Source organism: Ixodes scapularis, unplaced genomic scaffold, assembly GCF_016920785.2.
Source record: "Ixodes scapularis isolate PalLabHiFi unplaced genomic scaffold, ASM1692078v2 PGA_scaffold13__105_contigs__length_92229423, whole genome shotgun sequence".
Lineage (NCBI taxonomy): Eukaryota > Metazoa > Arthropoda > Arachnida > Ixodida > Ixodidae > Ixodes > Ixodes scapularis.
In genome coordinates this window covers 58,983,636-59,002,005 of record NW_024609839.1, presented here as the reverse complement: position 1 = coordinate 59,002,005, position 18,370 = coordinate 58,983,636, and the positions used below count along the sequence as shown (strand labels likewise).

General features: G+C 44.9%; 1 protein-coding gene across 1 annotated transcript in view; it reads right to left on the bottom strand.

Moving 5' to 3' along the window:
- The window catches only part of LOC8028494 (tudor domain-containing protein 3), a 96,526-nt gene that overhangs the window by 70,863 nt on the left and 7,293 nt on the right, over positions 1-18,370 (bottom strand). The window contains exons 6-11 of the mRNA XM_029980404.4: positions 17,449-17,551; positions 15,155-15,291; positions 13,897-14,062; positions 12,730-12,852; positions 9,689-9,963; positions 7,162-7,479 (exon numbers count right to left, since the gene is read on the bottom strand). Of these exons, the coding sequence (XP_029836264.2) occupies positions 7,162-7,479; positions 9,689-9,963; positions 12,730-12,852; positions 13,897-14,062; positions 15,155-15,291; positions 17,449-17,551 (1,122 nt within the window). The remainder of the gene's footprint in view (positions 1-7,161; positions 7,480-9,688; positions 9,964-12,729; positions 12,853-13,896; positions 14,063-15,154; positions 15,292-17,448; positions 17,552-18,370) is intronic.

Here is an 18,370-nt window from a genome sequence, read left to right as displayed (position 1 = left end):
AGGACTGCCTACTGTTCTTCCTGCTGATGAACGTTGATAAATGCGGAATGTCTGGTTCATGCGAATACGTAGGTAGCGTTCAGAGTAATCTGGGCAAAAAGCTGATACTACATTTACAACAAAGGCACCGGGAATACTGTTCTATCAAGCAAACCACTGGCAACATGTAATCACGGAAGGCACAAGAGACGAGCAGAAATTGCGAAAGGACCTGTTCCGGCCAGTTCAACGTTTTTCCGCTAGGTGCCGTCCGTTTTGCTGGAGTCGCGAATAAGCGTAAATGCAAAGGGGAAGGGTAAGGGTGGAAAGGGGGGGGGGGGGGTGGAAATATAATATATTTTACTGGGGAATACATCTTGCTCCTTGAAAATTTAATAGCTTCGATGCCAACAGACTTTGTGTAATTGGAACGACTGGACGTGCGAAGCATCAAGATATTCCCTTTTGAGTCGGAGGGGGGGAGGCTGCTGTTTTGAGTCGAAGGGGAGGCACGTATCGCCCTGGAGACTTGTTGAGACGGCGGCCACAGTTGCTACTGTCTCTGCTGTCTTGGCGAATTCCAGTATCTCGGTGCGCCGACAACAGCCCTCCCCTTCGGCGGAGCGCAAAAGCGTGGATGACACGATACGCATTCTTTCTCCCGAATGCAGGGTGCCCCCCACTGCTAGGGGAGGATTTGGTGCTCTGGGTGCACTGTCTAAAACAAAGGAGTGCATTATAGGATGGAATTCTCCTAAGGTCGGTGAGAGGTTAAAAGTTTAGGGAAACTCCTCTAATCGGTTCCCAGATTTGCTGAGCGAACACTGGAGAGAAGGCGACCTCCTTTCTAGCGTTTACTCTGCTGAAGTGAAAAAAAGGTGGGAGGAGCTTCTCTCGAACTCTTGACCTGCCACCGACTATAGTGAAGTATTTGGATGTGCGCTTGACTTACAAGCTGTTTGTTTCCCTCGCTCCCACCCCCCTTCTTCGTAACAAAGCTGGGGAAGGGCTTGTCAGGTCACTTACACTGTTTACTTTATTCTCGAACCCCAAGTTTTTAGGAGTTCACCACAACCAAATTTCGCCCTGTTCAATTGTACTGCTGATTGGAAAGATTTTTTGGACTGCACATACTGCAAGTGGACATGTATTTTTGCATGAGGTGGTGTACCTTGCAATATACGTCCGAGGCTCACTTTGCCAAGACTAAATATTTTGCGTCGCATGTAGACAAAATAATGATTAGGAGTCATCCTTACAAAATGAAAATGAGGCCAAAAAGAAGAGGAGCGCAAACAAGGAGCGACGCAGTCAAAGCGTGACAGAGTCATTGAAAGGCTCCTCAAACGGCGTCGGAGTGATGCAGGATGAATGCACATATTTCTACCTAATTCTGCTGATAGCTCCAAGTGCCTTAAAGGAAAGGAAGCTCCGGCATCCATTTGAACGTTTTGAACTAGTGCCGTAAATGACTTCATTTCGCAGGCTTAATACTTCACGAATTTGGCAAGGTGTGGTATTTAAGAATATCTTGCAGGCTCGAAATTTCACGAATCAGGGTGGTATGCTGGGTATTTACTACCAAGGGGAAACATATTCGCGGAATCTACTTTTTTGCAAATCGTAGGCGATTCGCAAAATTTGCGAAAATCGGGTCCTTGCAAAAATTAAGTTGTTTCAGTAAACATATTTCCCGGAAGTGCGCAAGAAACAGCCTAAAGCAGCAAATAAATCTCCCCAAAAGCTATTTAAATAAATTTAATCGTAGGATTACGATAGAACCGAAACTAACCTGCAACTTTACTAGTCTGCCATTTGTTGCGATGACGGACGTTGTGTAAACAACAGCACATGGGCAGCTTGAGCCTGTTTCGCCCAGCATCGGAAGCAGTAGGAAGGTTGTCGCGTCGTCTGCTCTCGGATAGAGCGTCTGACATCACAAGCGCCCCTGCTCATTGCTGCCAGTAGAGTGGCAGCAAGAGCTTCGGAGGTGAACACATAGACTTTAAGAAATTCATTTTCTTAAAAGAAAATTAATATTTTGACTAACTATTTCATAGATATACTCACGAGTGGATATTTAGTACACGGTGAAATTTTTATAAAAAATCAATGACGGTCAATGTTTTGCTGGAGCTCGCCTTAGAAAAAACACTGAACCTAGGGAAAACATTTTTTAAGTACCTGGGTAGAAAGGCATGTCTCAAAATAAATATTTAAAAAAAAAAATTTTTTTTGGCCAATATTTTTGCCACAAATTTGTATTTTTTCGATTTGTGGGCAAAACTGAAACTTTACCCCTCTGGGATGATGATGGTTATAGCATTTGTACCCAACTAGTGCGTGCTCTAAGTCCGGAGAACTCGGAGCGCACACAAGTTGGGTACAAACGCTATCATCATCATTCCACAAGGGGAAAGTTTCGGTTTCGCCCGCGAACCGAAAAATTCGCATTATGGCACAAGTATTGTGCCAAATTTTTTTGTTTTACACAATTTTATTCCTATGTTTAGTGTTCTTTTTAAGGGCACCATGAAGCAATATGGGTTCAAACTTCACAGCAAAAGTTCAATATTTCTCCTCTGGAGAGCCTTATGCAGGTACCGAAAGGTGTCGGGCGCATCAAATGTGGGTCGAGCAATGCAGAACCAGTCGGCTTGTACTCCGTAACGATAGATTCGACGGCAAGTGTTCAGGCTCACAATCTGCAGTGACGGAAGTCGCAAAACTCCATAGTCCGTTGCAGGCTAAGAATAGCAGAACAAGCTGCTCCCCACAAAACCCTCCACTCTTTCCACTTGAGCAGAGCAAATGCTGGAGAGGGGGTGGCTGGAGAGGAGCCAACAACCAATCACGGCGAGCAAGAGAACTTTCTGGGAGGGTGGAGCGGCTCGTTGTGCTTTTCTTAAAGGGGTACGAGAACGAAATTCTATGGTCTATTTCTTTGCCTAAATATGAGCTATTGAATACAAAGACGCTGGAAACACCAGTCGCTAGTTGGAAAACAGAAGAGAATGTATTCTAAAACACGTTAAACGATTATGGGGCCCTGTCGTCATTGGCCCCGTAAGAGCAGCATTGTACTGCGGGAGTAGGGCACACTAGTGCATACGAATCGGGCCTGTGTACGAGCGAGAGAGATCGGTAGAGAATGCAGGATGCCACCGTTGTAGGCCACGCTGGACTGCGTCAACAAGCATCGTAGAGCCGTTCCCGCGTTGATGAAGTTGACAGCCTGGAGGCCATCCCCCCCGAAAAGATTATTTGCTTCGTGAACAGGTCACCTGTTTGCAATCATTCTGTATGTTTACAGCAAGACGCCATATGCTGCAGGAGAGTGGTCCACCAGTTTGCAAACGAGGAGGAACTATCAAAATTGTCCGTGTTGCTCGTCCATCGTATCCCACATTTGTGTGGCAGTCATATTTCTTAGTGAAGACTTTACTATGAAAGTAGTGCAAAGACGCTAAAGCAGTACGTGAACCAAACAACAGCATGGCTTGACTGAATAATCGCATCACTTGACTGCAACCTCGCTGCAAGCAAGTTGGAGCTGGCATAGATGACTCATGTCATCATTGCAGTAATCATGCTCGTGTCGATGTGGTATTCTAACACACAACTGCAAGTAGCCTGCAAAGCGAGCACCACGAAAGCGGTGGAGATGGTGCGGTCATGCGGAAATTCAGTCATGGGGTACCCTGACAAGGCAAGGTTGTAACATGTCAACGTTGCCAAGTGGCAAAGCTCACAACAACGGTAAGCTTGACCCCAAGAAATCTGATGATGTCATGGGGCGCATCCTGGCACAGCAGAAATCCTGAGACACATCCTGTTCTCCGATGGCTCACTTTGAAGCACTCGCCGAAATCTGGCATTAAGGACAAAAACTACAGCCGTCCACTCAAAATACAAGCGTGCAGTTATCATTTACAGGCACTATCGATCCTATTCAACTTATTTCTGAATGTTTCTTGTATATTTATAATTTTGATTTAGTATCCCTTTAAGCTCTAACAGACTATGACAATATATGGTGTTGAGCACATAGTACTATATGTCAGTGGATCTCAAATGGGGGTCCGCATCCGCATACCATGCTGAAGGCCCTCTTGGGACTCTTGAAGACCTCAACTGTCAATCAAGCCTTCTTCATTGATGCTGGCTGTCTATGTGCATGGAGAGAGTTTGCTTGATTATTCTTTTTAACAGAGTTTTAAAGATGGTCTGCATGCAATTAGTTTCCTTGATTTAAACTTTTGTTATTGTAATAGCCCACTAACCCCCCCCCCCCCTCCCCCCCTGGTGGAGAGGTCCCCTATCACTTCAACTGACCCAGAACGGATTCCCGAATCAGTAGTGGTTAAGACCACTGCTATAAGCATTGCCAATCCAGGCCCATGAGTATGATAAACATTGGCGGTACGAGCTAGAGAAAGAAAATTGGATGGCATGTTCTGGCCACGAGTTACGAGAGACGGAAACTAAATTAGGGATGCCGCAAACCACCCTAGGTTCTATTTCGAAAGGTTTTGATATTTTCGAACCGAACTGAGGTTCAAATTTGAAAGATTTCAACATTTTCGACCGTACCGCGGTTCAAATTCGAAAAGTTCGCAACTTTAAAACACCCTGGAAATTCGAATTCGAAAAGTTTGAAGCTTTCACGGTTTCTAAAAGTTTGGGTTCGATTATTTTGAATATTACTTTAATTGAGGTTCGAGAAATTCAAAGATGTCGAACTTTCCTAACTTGAAATTAAAGAGAATAAAAAGTTTTGAATTTCTTGAAATCTAAAGTCCGAAAAATTCAAATATTTTGAATTTCTTTCTACATAAAGTTTGAAAAGTTTGAAGGTTTCAATTATCTTTTAAAACTAAATTCGAAAAAAAAAAAAAAAACTTAGAAAGTTTTGATTTTTTTTTTTTAGTCTAAGTGCATGAAGTTTGAAGTCTGGTTTTCATGCTCCTCCACAGTTTCAGTTTCAAATAATGTTTTCACGCCTCACTGATTTTCTAGAAATCAGGTTTACAAAAGCCCGGGTGTGATATTTAGTTTGCGCGAAGTTGGTCAGGCAATTAAATGAGACAATGAGCATCCCGAATATGCTGGAATATATTTGCCAGTGCAGAGTGACGTGTGACCATAGATCAGTAATTGTGAGCGCCAGCCCGGGGGGGTCTTTAACGTGCACCACGCAGTAGTGATCACACGAACGCACTGTTTAACAACACTCATCCAGTTCGAAACAGCCAGGGGCAGGCAGGTGGTTGAGGCTCAGAAAAACCTTGAAGCTATCTGGAAAACTGCCTCCCTAACCCCTTGCACACTGGTAGTAATTCGATTGAACGCCGCCCATGTGACGCTGGCATATAGTAGGTTTAGTTTGTACGTGATGCAAAATCCTGAGACTGGGAATAAAATTTGAAAGAAAAAGTGTAAGAAGACAGAAAAAAGGGGGCAGGAGATCGTCTCAAACTCAACTCAGCTGAAAACACAGCTCAGCAGCATTGTAACTCACAAACTCGAGGCCACTAGTCAATCATGTTGGGGTTGCTCTTTTGTGACCTAACCCCCCCCCCCCCCCCTTTTTTTTTCTGGTTGGAGTATGGCTTAGCCGCCATGAGCTTAGCGGAGCAGGGGACAAGGAGGTAGAGAGGGAGGGAACGAGGGAGGAGGAAACCGACAACGGTGGAAAGAGTGGAAAACAGGAGAGGAGGAAGAGAGGGAAAAGTGGGAAGCGTAAACTGGTCGTTGGCCTTTAAAGGGAGATGCAGATCGAAAGCTGGCAATATTTTACAAAAAAAATGTGATATATATATATCACATTTTTTTTGTAAAATATTGCCAGCTTTCGATCTGCATAATGAAATAATGAAACACCATAAAACCATATGGTTTTATGGTGTTTCATTATTTCTCAATCTTTATATTTGATACATAAAAATAATTTGTGCCGGTCATGACTGCGAAATCGGTCGAATACGTACGCATTTGAAGACCTCCACGCAACGCCGAACAGCATGCATTTGACCCATGAATTGTTCTCTGTGGTGTTCTTTAAGTTGTGACATCGCCCGCCATCACATTTGAGTTGACAAGTAGGCCTAACTGTCTCCTCTCCGTTGACGACTTCTGTAGCTTCACTTTCTCACGGAAATTTATCCACAAAATATTATTGCCCGCACCGCGAAAGAGTATAGCTGCACATCATGGTAACATTCAAATGTGTTTTTCTGTTTATGTAATTTTGGGGCATCTGCACAGCTTGTGCACAATAATTTCTGTTCTTAATGACCTATCACAACCAAATTTGCCATACATATATTTTAGAATAATACAATGCAACTATCTAGGTTTAGTTAGAATGTATATTTTTGTTATGTTTAGAAAAATTTTAAGAACCATCCGTTAGCCCCTTGAAATGTGATATTTTGCTCTTTTTAATTATTTTAAAAGGAAATTTGTGTCACACATATTATTTTGGTTGTTAACTGCACTCAGTGGCTTAAAAGGAGCGAATTAGTTTATTTTACTAGGCTTTTCTAAGTGCCAAAAAAATCAGAAGAACATGTTTTTTTTTCTGCATGTACATTGCGTCGAGAATCTAAAAAACAAGTATATCAAATCTAACAGCAGATTTATAAAGAGAAGATTAAGCACCATAAACTGTAAAAATTTATTTTCTGTATATAGGAAATAATTTAAAAAAATATTCTCCTCTGGCGCATGTCCCCTTAAATTCATTTCATCAAATTAACCCTGACCTTCAAAAACAAAATCATTAAAACTGGTATCATAACCAAATTACTTATAAAAATAGGGTATGACGATGTGGGCCAGGCATACATCATATCGACCGGTCAAAGGCGAGCACAAAGCACTCGGCCACACTCAAATTTATATCGCCAGCCTTCAACAGTCTCTTAAAGATTCATTTCATGAGAAAGTGTAGCACTCGCGTAACCTTTTGTGCGTTAGCGAAGGACTTGTGTCTTTCGTAAGTTTGTGGAGGACCAGTCTTTCCTGTGTTTGTAACCTTTCGCGTATTCATGGAGGACCCGTCTTAATCAGACTCCTTGTTTGTCATTCTTCCGCTCTTAGCTTCCACATCAGTTTACGAAATAGAAGTTTGGCCACACCATAGAGAGCCGAGAGAACAAAGAATGCTGCTGGACTGACCTTTCCGTCCTCCCAGTATTTTGCCAGCACCTTCTGCCCGGAGGCCACGCGCCTCTGCTGCGCCGGCCGCGTCGACGCCTCTTGGAAGTTGCGCTCGCGGGGCGGAGGCGGCCTCGCGTTCTGCACGATCTCGGCGCCTGCCACCGTCGGCCTTCTGCGGTCGCCGCCGTCGCCCTGGGGCGGAGCCAGAGGCGGGTCCCGGGAAGTGGGCGGAGCCAGAGGGGGATCCCGGGCGGCGGGACGGCCGCCATACGCCTGGTGATTGGTCCACGACGGCGATGGAGAACTGTTCCAGTTGTGCGTGTCCTGTTGGCGTCCCTGGAGACAAAATGTGTCCAGTTATGGTATGGTGCCTCGACCATGTCCCCGACCGGTCTCTTTAGTGTTCAGTCGTGTCTAGTGTCTCGCTGACCGTGTTCCCACGCGCACTTCTTTTCCTAAAATACAGCCAACCGTTAAAGATGTCGCTGCTCGAGCGATGCTTCGAGGTTTTGCAATGTCCTGCCTATTGCTCCAGCCTCGTCTTGTGAGCTCCAAATTACGGCTCAGCATCCAATTAAGCACTATTTTATCAGCCACTCGTCGACACATGACTAAGCCAAACAAAAGGTATGTGCAATAGACTGTCTGTACCAATGCTGTCAACTGAAGAAAAAAAAAAAAAACGCTAAATACTGCTAATTTTGAGGAGCAGTCCAAGAGCAACCGTTTTAACACCATGTTTCGATGTTGGCCCCCGAAATAACTCGATGGTGTCACAAGCAACATTTTCACTTTGTTGAGATTGAACAAAAACAATGACCAAATTACTCTAACAACAGAAATTAGGCTATTTACGATTGACAAATGTAAACTAGAGGACATTTCAGGCCGGCAAGAAAAGCGCTGACTCTAAAACCTCTAAAAGTCCCGCCAACCGCAAAACGGCGATTCCTCCCGCTAGACAACTAAGAAAACCGCTAAATTGGCAACACTGGTCTACAGTCTCCTCTATTTTTTTTTTTTGCCCGATACCCCCAAACAGTCGCCCGAGTGATATACCACAGTGCCTGAGAGTTACGAAAAGGCTGAGGGGATCTCGAGATCGAAGAGTTCGAGAATCCCTGCACTAAGTCAGACACAAATGCAAATTTGTGAACCAGCTTTTAGTTGACTTGCAATCGCATAAATACGGCAGCTTCCAAACTAATCTCTATCAAGAAGACCACAACAAAACTGAGAAAAAAAAAATTACGCAAATTTGATCACGCTGACAAAGACCGGAGCACACAGAACGCATTGGGTGCAAGCTACCACCTTGCAGAAATTGACGTCACATGATCTGAGGTGGCGTGACAAGGTCGTGTCACGTCAACATCCCCGCTGAATTTAGTGGGAAATTTATGTTGGGTGACATCACTTCCCTCGCTAAATTTAGCGGGGAAACTGATGTCTCGTAACTTGAGGTCACACGACGTGGTCACATGATGCCAATTTAGCAGGAAAATCGATTTCACATAACGTAATCGCATGATGTCAATTTCACCACTAAATTTAGCGGGAAAGTTGATGTCACATGACATCACTTTCTTCCTAACTTAGTGGAGAAATCTATGTCGTGAGGCTCGGTCGCATGTCACGTAACCTGGTTACATGACGTGGTCACATGATGTCGTCACATGACGGCACTTCCCCCACAAAAGGTAGCGAAGAGGTCACATGACGCAGTCGCGCGATTTCGACGGTAGAAATCGACGCGATGGTTCTTTGCGACGGGGGAAATCGAAGCGACGGTTCTTTGTGACAGTGCTCTTGCAGATTCAGGCAAAAAAAAAAATATAAACAAAAAAATGACCGCATCTCCACGTGGTGAATGATGTTGATTGGCGCGAAGCTCTGGTGGTGCTGATGATACAGATTTTATTGTTCATTGGTAGTGCTGATGGTGCTGATTTTTTTTTTTATTGCTCATAGGTAGTGCTGAGTTCTATGCTTTATGGTCGGTGAAATGTAGAGCCAGTGGTTCTTCTAGCGGATCAGCTTGGATCCGCTAGAAGCCGTGGGAACGCATCTCCACCGCTTAAGTCAACAGTCCATGTCAGAAAGAGAATGTGTGGTATGGATTGTGGTCATATACGCATTTGAACATTTGACCGCAGCGTCCTCTCGTCTATTAACATTGAGCCAATGCATGCAAAGCTTAACGCAATTAATACACATTTGACCGCAGCGCCCTCTCCCTCCTGTATAGACGCTGAGCAGCTACATGCAACGTTTCATCCATGACATCCCCAGCTCTTGAGTTACTACCACATCTCAGAGCCCCCTACTCGCCCTGCAGACGTGGCCGAGTGGTTAAGGCGATGGACTAGAAATCCATTGGGGTCTCCCCACACAGGTTCGAATCCTGTCAGCTGCGCAAACATTTTTTCTTTTTTTAAAAAGACAGATGGGATGGCAATCGACGTGAGCATGAACGCCGGACGGACAAGGCTAGACCCTAAGGAGCTTCGCCCCTAAAACATGTCCTACGTCGAAATTGACTCACCCTCTGCCTCCCGAACGAAGCTGCCGCACTGCCACCGTGGAAGCCGGAAGACGGACCGTCCTGGTGGTTGTGGTAGGGAAGATCTCCATCGCCGCCCCGGCGGCCATCTTGGCTGCCACGGAACCGCTGGTGCTGCCCATAGCGGCCAGCGGTGTGCCCCCCGCCGTTGGGGTGCCCCCGGAAGCCCCGGGTATTCCGGTCGCTCACGTCATTCGCGAGCTGGCCACTCTCGGAGGATGCAAAATCACAGAGGTGGGCGTCTTCCACGTCGGGCACTGTGCACGCAGACGGGGCGGACTCTTGCGACACGCTCGACAGACTCCTATTTATTAGCGCAGCATGCGTTTTACGGCCGGCCGCTACAGTGTTTCCGAGCGCCGTTCGGGGGCGAAAACAATTGTATAAAGGAACCAACGAACCGAGTGCAATGAAGCTTTCCACAAAGGTGTCGTTAGGTGGTGCTTTTAACTCGAATTTCGTGAGTGTAGGTTTTGGAAAAAAAATTGTAAGCCTAGAAAAATCAATTTTTTCCCTACGCACGGGGAGAAAAACTGTAAAGACCATCTGGTTGACGTTCCTACTTACAGATGGCACAACATACAAGTATTCCCACATTCGATTGTGCAATGACGGTTCAGATAATATTTTTTATACTATATTTATGTAAAAAATCTAGGTTAAAGTCACATTCTTAGGAGGAGCATTCAGCTAAATGCGAACATCGTAGCTAATTGTCTTTCGGCGATATAAAAATTGGAAGTTCGAGCCGTGCAGATTGCCAATGTTTCGGAATGGTACTTTGCACAGCCATCAATTTCCCATCAAAGCATGCTTGTAGTAATAAACTTTCCTACTCATTTTATGAAATGTTTACGACATGTACACCAAAAATTAAGATTACAATAAAAGGTTTTCATGCAAAAATATTTACAAAACATGTCAAATAAACACTTTTTAGAGACAGATTCTCAAATTATTTACCAACGAACTACTTCACATAAAACAATGCAAAATATATCAAAATGATCATCTTTAAATTAATTTTACCACTGTACAAGAAATATATGCTTGGCAATTATTGTAGTTCTGTTATTAATACAGAAATGCAGCTCATTTCTCTAAATGTGGCAAACTTGTACGAGAATATTTATAAAACCACTTTTTATTTTCTTTAAACTCTCCCTAACCATTTACAGTGACTTGAACTAACTTGTGATGGCAAAACATTGAGTAACACTTTAAACACTTTTTTTAAACAGCTTAGATGGAAAAAGGATGTCATAAAACAATATTACAGCCAGCGAAGAAAAAAAATAATTTTAGAGCTATATTTACGATGCTATACGAATTTGTAGTTGGCGCCCGCCGGCGCCGCGGAAAAGTGGCCCTTATTTATCACGTGACTGGCCCTTATTTATCACGTGGTGCTTACGTTCTTTTGGAAGCTTCGTATGGCGTCTAAAAGTAACTTATTCATCTTTGTTTGAAGTATAACAAAAAAACTAAGATTAATAGGTAACTTTTAGAGCCCAAAGGAAACTCCTGAAAAAGCACAAGCAGACGCGATAGACCTGTGCGCCAGTCAGACGATGGCGGCGGCGCCCCGAAGCAGACGAACTTGTGCGGCGACGGCGGCGTGGAGAAACGCATTGAAGCGGCGTTCGCACAACGCTCAGCGTGCGTCGGCAGCGTAACTTTGCGGCGGCGGTGCGCGGGCCTACCACGTGACCAGCGGCGGCTCCCGCGGCACCAACTACAAATTCGTATAGCGCCGTAAATAAAGCCCTAAATTTTTTTTTTCTTCGTTGTAAAAATGTTTTATGACATCCTTTTTCCATCTAAGCTGTTTAAAAAAAAAATGTTTTTTTCCTTTGCATGTGTCCTTTAAAAGAAAAACAACAATAAACGTTCACTCAAATTACGCTAGCTCGTCTTCGTTATTCGCCTCGAGAATTGATCGACACGGCTCATGTGGTGAAAAGCAGAACTACGCTTTGTTTTACACTAACTTGGAGCAAAACAAATGCTATGCATGCCAGGCCGAAAACATGGGAGGCGCCAATGCAGCGCTCACGCACTGGAATGACCTGCTAAGAGCTCGTGCTCTGTACCCTTGCTCGTGCTGTTAGTGCGGATGTTTCTCTCCACCCGCATTGCGGACAGATGGAATCACCACGTCAGTCTCACTGGTCAGAACAGAACCCGGCTGTAATCCATGTCAAAGTGTGTAGTGAGAGCATCTGCATTCTGCAAACACCTCTTACGACAGACCAAAATCTTTATCGCTATCAAGGTCTGTTATAATTCGGCTGTTTTCCGGTTTTCACCGAAAAACACCAATACTAAACGTCCACCGGTGTCAAAAATAAAAAAATCAGTTAAAACTGAAAAACACTCTTGGTTGAATATCCTCGCCCCGATTAAAGCTGAATTCACGCTGTCTGAGGGTATATTACAGAGCCTTGTCTGTTTTCCACTTTTTATGACATTTCTTCCTTAGAAATATAGCTGCGACAAATTTGGCACAAAAATAAATAAAACAACTACTTTCGGCTACTTTGGCTTACGTTTTGACTACGTTGTCTTTTGCAACCGCCCAACGGCAACACTGGGTCTAAAAATAAAATTTGCAAGTCTGCCTCAAGAAATGTGTCCGTCCCGCACAATTTTTCCGTTGCAAGTGAACTTTTTTTATTGATAATCACCGTTTTAAGTTTCGTCACCTGTTGTTCTACCAAAATACACCGGTGTTGAAAAACCAAATAAACACAGAAAAAACATCTGCCGATTTTTCTTATAAGTAAACATTAAAAAATATGCACCCTAGTTGTAATGAGGCTTATACCGCATGAGCTAAACACTCCCTAGTATGTGCCTTATTGTTTACAAGGTCTACACGCTCCCGCACTGTTTCGTTACGTCTATGCCTGACCCGGGAAGGGTTCTTCGTCCGATCGTGGAGGGAGATAGGGGTTGGAATGTCTGAGAACTCCGTCCCTGTGCTAGTTTACGACCCGGAGTTCGTCTTTAGGGTGACTTGCCTTTGGGGAGGGAGATCTGGTTCTGCAGGTAGTCGAAGAGAGTGCTGGGTCCGGAAGGCCTGCCCGCTGACTTCTCGTCCTGGGAGTCGCGTTCCCTCGGTTCCCGTTTCTTCCTGCCCGTCTCTGGAAGAAACGGAAAAAACAGACGACAAAGAAATGCTTGTTCATCCCTCGCTTCGACGTCGGGCTTTCGTTCGCATGCGCGGCACCCGCATCAGAAGTGTACAGTCACAGGTGCAAGCCCGAGGAATGCCCCTGCCACACGGTAAAATTGATAAGCCTGCACGTGTGTGTTGTGATCGCGACACGTGCGCAAATGGGAGCGAGTTTCGATGTTCTTGCCGACTAGTCGAACGAGAGATACGACCCCTGTGGCAAATGTGCGCAGCTGTCTTATGAAGTGCAAAAGGACGGGACAAAAGTAGAAGGAGCACGCAGAACGGACGCTGACTGACGATTAAATGTTTATTGGAAATTCCACATTCTCACGGTGTCTCACTCGTGCACGCATTTGTCTAATCACATATCAGTGTGGGGTCGTACCACGGAGTAAAATCTACACCAGCTAAACCTGAACTATAGCTCGTGTAAACCAGTGGCGTCAGACATAGAGATGTAATCAGGTGGGAGAAATATTGCTGTATCGGTGCCGCAACAGTGCATTTTACGAGCAGGCAGCAGCAATTCATCAACGCCGATTAATCATTTATTTTATGCGCGTTTTCTCTCCCCCCTTATTGCATCTTTAAGCGTGACGCCACTGGTTTACACGAGCTAACGTTCGGGCTTCCCTAGTGCCGATCTAACATTATGGTATGACCCCACACAGACATGTTATTCGATGATCATGTGAGTGCGAGACACTGTGCACGTGTGAAATTTCCAATAAACATTTAGTTGTCAGTCAGCACCTGTCCTGCGTGCTCCCTCTACTTTTGTCCCGCCCTTTTGCGCCGCCTTTAATTGTGTCGTTCAACAACCACACTTAGCCCAGCAATCCAGCTTTTTATCTATAAAACGCAATATTGAAAATTTAGAAAAAAAAGACAACAAAATGCGACCTATGGGCAGGAAAGCGTGGTATGTGGTACTAAAACTGGTGTACCAAGGATTTCGAAACAAATTTAGAAACGAGCGAAGAGCGTACAAGATGAGCGCTATACGTACCGGGCCTGTTGGCCCTGTCTCTCCTGTTGGCGCCGAACCTGTCGGATATCTCGAGCGCCTGGAGCGCCGCTCCGATGTCGCAGTTGTGCATCTTGAGCGCGCTCACCGCCGCCTCTACCGAGTAGCCGATGCTCACCAGCTGAGCAATGTCCCCGTCCTGTGGCTGCTGCAAAGGCGTCCCGTCCAACGTTGTAGAGTAACCGCATTCAGTCATTGCAGACGCTTCACCGGGGACACTTGCAATCTCGCAGCGACACATAGTGCGATAAAACCTTTCCGAAACTGAGTTTATAGTTACTGGCGAGGTGGGAACGACAAGGAAGATCTTTGGTTGTCCCGCCCCTAGTGCAAGCTTGCTACCCACGATGCTTCAACCTTTTGTGCACCTTGAGTGCAGGTGCTGGGGGATGAGCATTCAGAAAACAATGCCCTGCCGTTCTCATTGTGTTAGTGGCTATGGTATTTTCAATTGCAATCATCATCCGAGTGCACGGCAGTTGTGTTATAGTTCTTTTTTTAGCCACCTTTTGGTGGTTAAAGAAAGAAGAAATTGAAGACACTGCCCCAGTGTCGGAGAGAAGGCCCACGTGTCTACGAAGTTAGAAGAAAGAATGTATGATGTGAGCTCTGCGTGTGTTGGTTTCAAACTCGAGTCAAATTCAACTTTTGGCACACGCTCGGCTCTGAAGCCGCTCGATGTACTAAAACGTTTTACCAAAGGCTTTACTCGGTTTAGCGCTACACACAAACTGGTTCTTCCTTTGTTACTATCAAAAATGAAACATACAGAAAAACCTGCAAGCCAAAGAATGCATTCTCGCCTGCCGCTGTTGCACAACAGTCATGGTGCCCGCCTAAGTACAACGCTTCCATTACCGCTAGCAGGCTCATCTGACATGGATAGATAATGCAACCGAAGGTCCGGGAGTGGTGTCGGTAGTGGTGACGACAACTGGGAGAAAGAAAAACTTTGAACAGTCCGTTTCCTAATAAATCCTGGCACGATTTCTTTTAGAGATCTGCAGTTTCTCAGCATTTAGCCAACAACCGAAAAATGAAGCAAAGACTAGGAGCAGGCTATTGTAATGCGGACAGCTGTTCACTGAGATGTCACGATAAGTACCTTTATGGTAGAAACATTTTTAAAAAATAACTATACCATTGCATGCTGTTGTTTTTTTTGGGAGGGGGGGTGGGGAGGAGGGGGCGGGGGGGGGGGGGGGGGAAACACAGATAGCAATATAGACAAGGTTCACACCTGTTTGCCGCCTCCGAAGACCTTGACCTTCCCCTCCTTGGAGCGGGAGATCTCAGCGATGGTCAGCTGCCGGTGCTTCTCGAACGACTCGTTGGGCTTGGTGTCCTTCTGGCACAGGTCCATGGACTTGAAGTTGCCTGCGGTCGGCGACACATGTCGTGACTATCCGAATCCTTTGTTTTCTCCTCCCACTAGAGCCATTCACTAAGCTATGCTTCAAAGTAACGACCCTTCAGCCATGGATGGATGCTAACAGCTGTACCCTTCATAACAACGGTAGCTTGCGCCACCTAGCCTAGAAATTAAAAACCAGAAGTATGACTCCTCCCTTTACCTTTCTAAGCCAATCTGCTTCCCCTTTGAAATTTCATGACTGTCGCCAGGCGGTGTGGGATACCGTATCACCAGGATGACCTTATGGGGGTATAGGGCAAAAAAACTAAAAACATTAACCCCGCCTCTTTCCCCCCGGCGAAGGAGTCGCCAAATGAGCAATTCTGAGCACCATCCTGGTGCTCAGAATCATTGTTGCCAGTTATACAAAGCTTTATCACAAATCGCAGGAAATGCCCACTTGTCCATCAAATATGTTAAAACGGTTGGCGACGGAGCAAAACGATACCTCCCGAGCTTCCTCACAGGGTATCTAAACTTCAGGAAGACTCATTTTCAGATCTTAACAATCGCCCACTGCGCTCGCTCTACGCTCGGTACCAACATGAATGCGCGAACAAGAAAATCGGAGTGCGATACTCTAAGCGTAACTATTTAGTCGATCTGATTCCCACGAAATGACGCTGGCAGCATCGCGACCGACGTGCAGCACACGAAAAATTTCCATTTCTACATCAAAAACTGGTCACTCCTGCTGCATGTAACAGCCATGAAACGAAACTCTGAAACCCATTTCGGTATATACTTGTACAGTCTTCCGACAATCGCCACAAAAAGTCAAATCAAAATGGGAGGACACGCTCGGAGGAATGAGGCATCGAAGACTCAAAAGTCGCTTCGGTCGTTTCACTGCTCGAGACTATGTATTTAAAGCGGGGACTGAGATTGGAACTAAAATGCCAAACCGAAAGATGTTAAGAAGCTAAATTTTTGTTAGAAACTATGACAGGAATGGAATCAATTCCACAACACGTTTCGTAGGGTTGCACGCCGTAAACGGATTACAGAGTTGCAGTCTGTGACTAAGTGGCACCAATAGTATACTTTAGTGGTAACTTAACCCCCGTCGAAGGAAGGTTAATGAATGCCACTAGTGGGCAAATTAATTCTGGTTGATGAGCAGCTTATAATTGAAATGCACAATTTCGTTTGGTGTGCTTTCTTTTGTACATGCGACAATTCAACTGAACGTTCATCATTTTAAATTTTTGTTTTATTTATTGCTTCCAATATGGATGCTGATATCGGTCTTTCAAATGTTGCCTTTCTCGCGATCTACGATCTGACGAACGACAAATTGAATAAGAGTATGTGCTATCTGCTGCTGGGTCTTGAGCACTTTTGCACATCCCTGTTTGCCTCTTACATGCACTGGAGCTGCAACTAGACTACACAGCTATCAATGAATTCCAAATTTATCTCGGCTAGGTACCATATTTTCAGGACTCCAGTCCTTAACCGGTGCATAGTCCACAGGGGCAAATTTGGGGTCAAAAATACAAGTTTTAGCTTAGATAGTCCGCATGCCGTGCATAGTTCTGACTTAGCAACTAATCCAAATGTCAAAATTATCAAACACAGCACAGCTTGACAAGTGCTTGCTGTATTAGTTCACAAAAAAAGCTTGTATCGTACATAAATCAACATTAACATACTCTGTTTTTCATAAAATTCTTCACATCTTATTTAATGAACAATCTAGAAAAAAAATCCTTGTATAGCTTGCATTTGTAGATGGTCCGCACAAGGTAGAACTTTGTAGTTTTAACATGCATATTCCGTAGACTATGGCCCAAAAGGTACAGTAAATGTTGCTTCATTGCGCAAAGTTATGCCATAAAGCTAAATGTCCAATAGAAAATTAACTATGAGCTTTCCTATAACTGAGGTGCATGGACGTCCGCAGTGTTCAGCAAATGACACATACACAGGTTGTTAACTTTCATGCCTACCATGCCAGACAACAAAAATTGACGTTCCTTCCGCACGAAAATTCGAAACTGAAACACAAGCTAGGGTCATGGTCGAGCTTCTTGGCGCGTAATGGACGACACGAGCGACGCTCGTGAACGGTAACTGAGGGACTAAAATGCCTCAGGCACTTGAAGCAAAACACTTGCCTTTCATGTTCTTGAGGCCTCCGGCGTCGATCTTGTGTCCGAACGGAACCCAGGGAGGGGCGGCCCCCTCTTCGCCAACAATCCGTTTGTGGTGGCTCAGGTTCTTTGGTTTCCCGGCATAAAAGGAGTGTACAGGGAAGCAAATTAACAGGCACGTTTCGCTCAATCACCGACGTCATTTGTAGTCACTGACGGCTTATGAATAGCACGTGTGGCGAGTCCCAATCACCAGGTTATCGCCCTGCGGCCAATGAAATTGCGCCATCAGCCGCCACACCCTGCGCTTGTCGGTGACTACAGTATAGTTCTCAATTCAATTCATTTACTCCCAGCATAAGGTGGAGAGAGTCCCTAGAATTGCATGAATCTATGTGATGCTGTTCCAATGGATTTAGGTGGCAATAGAAAAAAAAATGTCAATGGCAATTTGAGCGCGCATCAATACGATAGAGAAATTGAATAATTGGCGGTGCTATTTGTTGTTCACAGAATACTTGGGAAATGGGAAGCAGCAAGCAAAGGGCATGTTGAAGAGGGTAACGGTAAAGCTAAAAGAATTTTTAAAAAATGTCTAAGGGGGCAACAACTGGCACTCAAAGGTCCTTTAGATTTTCAACAAGAGCTTTATTGACATCCATCGCTCTATGTCGGACGTACCCAAGAACTGTCAACGATACACTAGCATCTCGTGGGTTACGTACAACACCATAGGAAGCCCAGGTACGAGTGCGTGGCTTGGGCCCTTCCTGCTTGACAAAGCACAGGACCGATGAATGTTTCCTCACTTTCTGTGCCCAACTCACAAGAGAGAATAGAATTTTCAATCAAATTTTCTATTTCATAATGCACATTTCAGTGATCCTGCCCGCCAAAAAGTTAAGTCTCGCGACAATGTGGCAAAAGTATCACCAACACTCAGAGT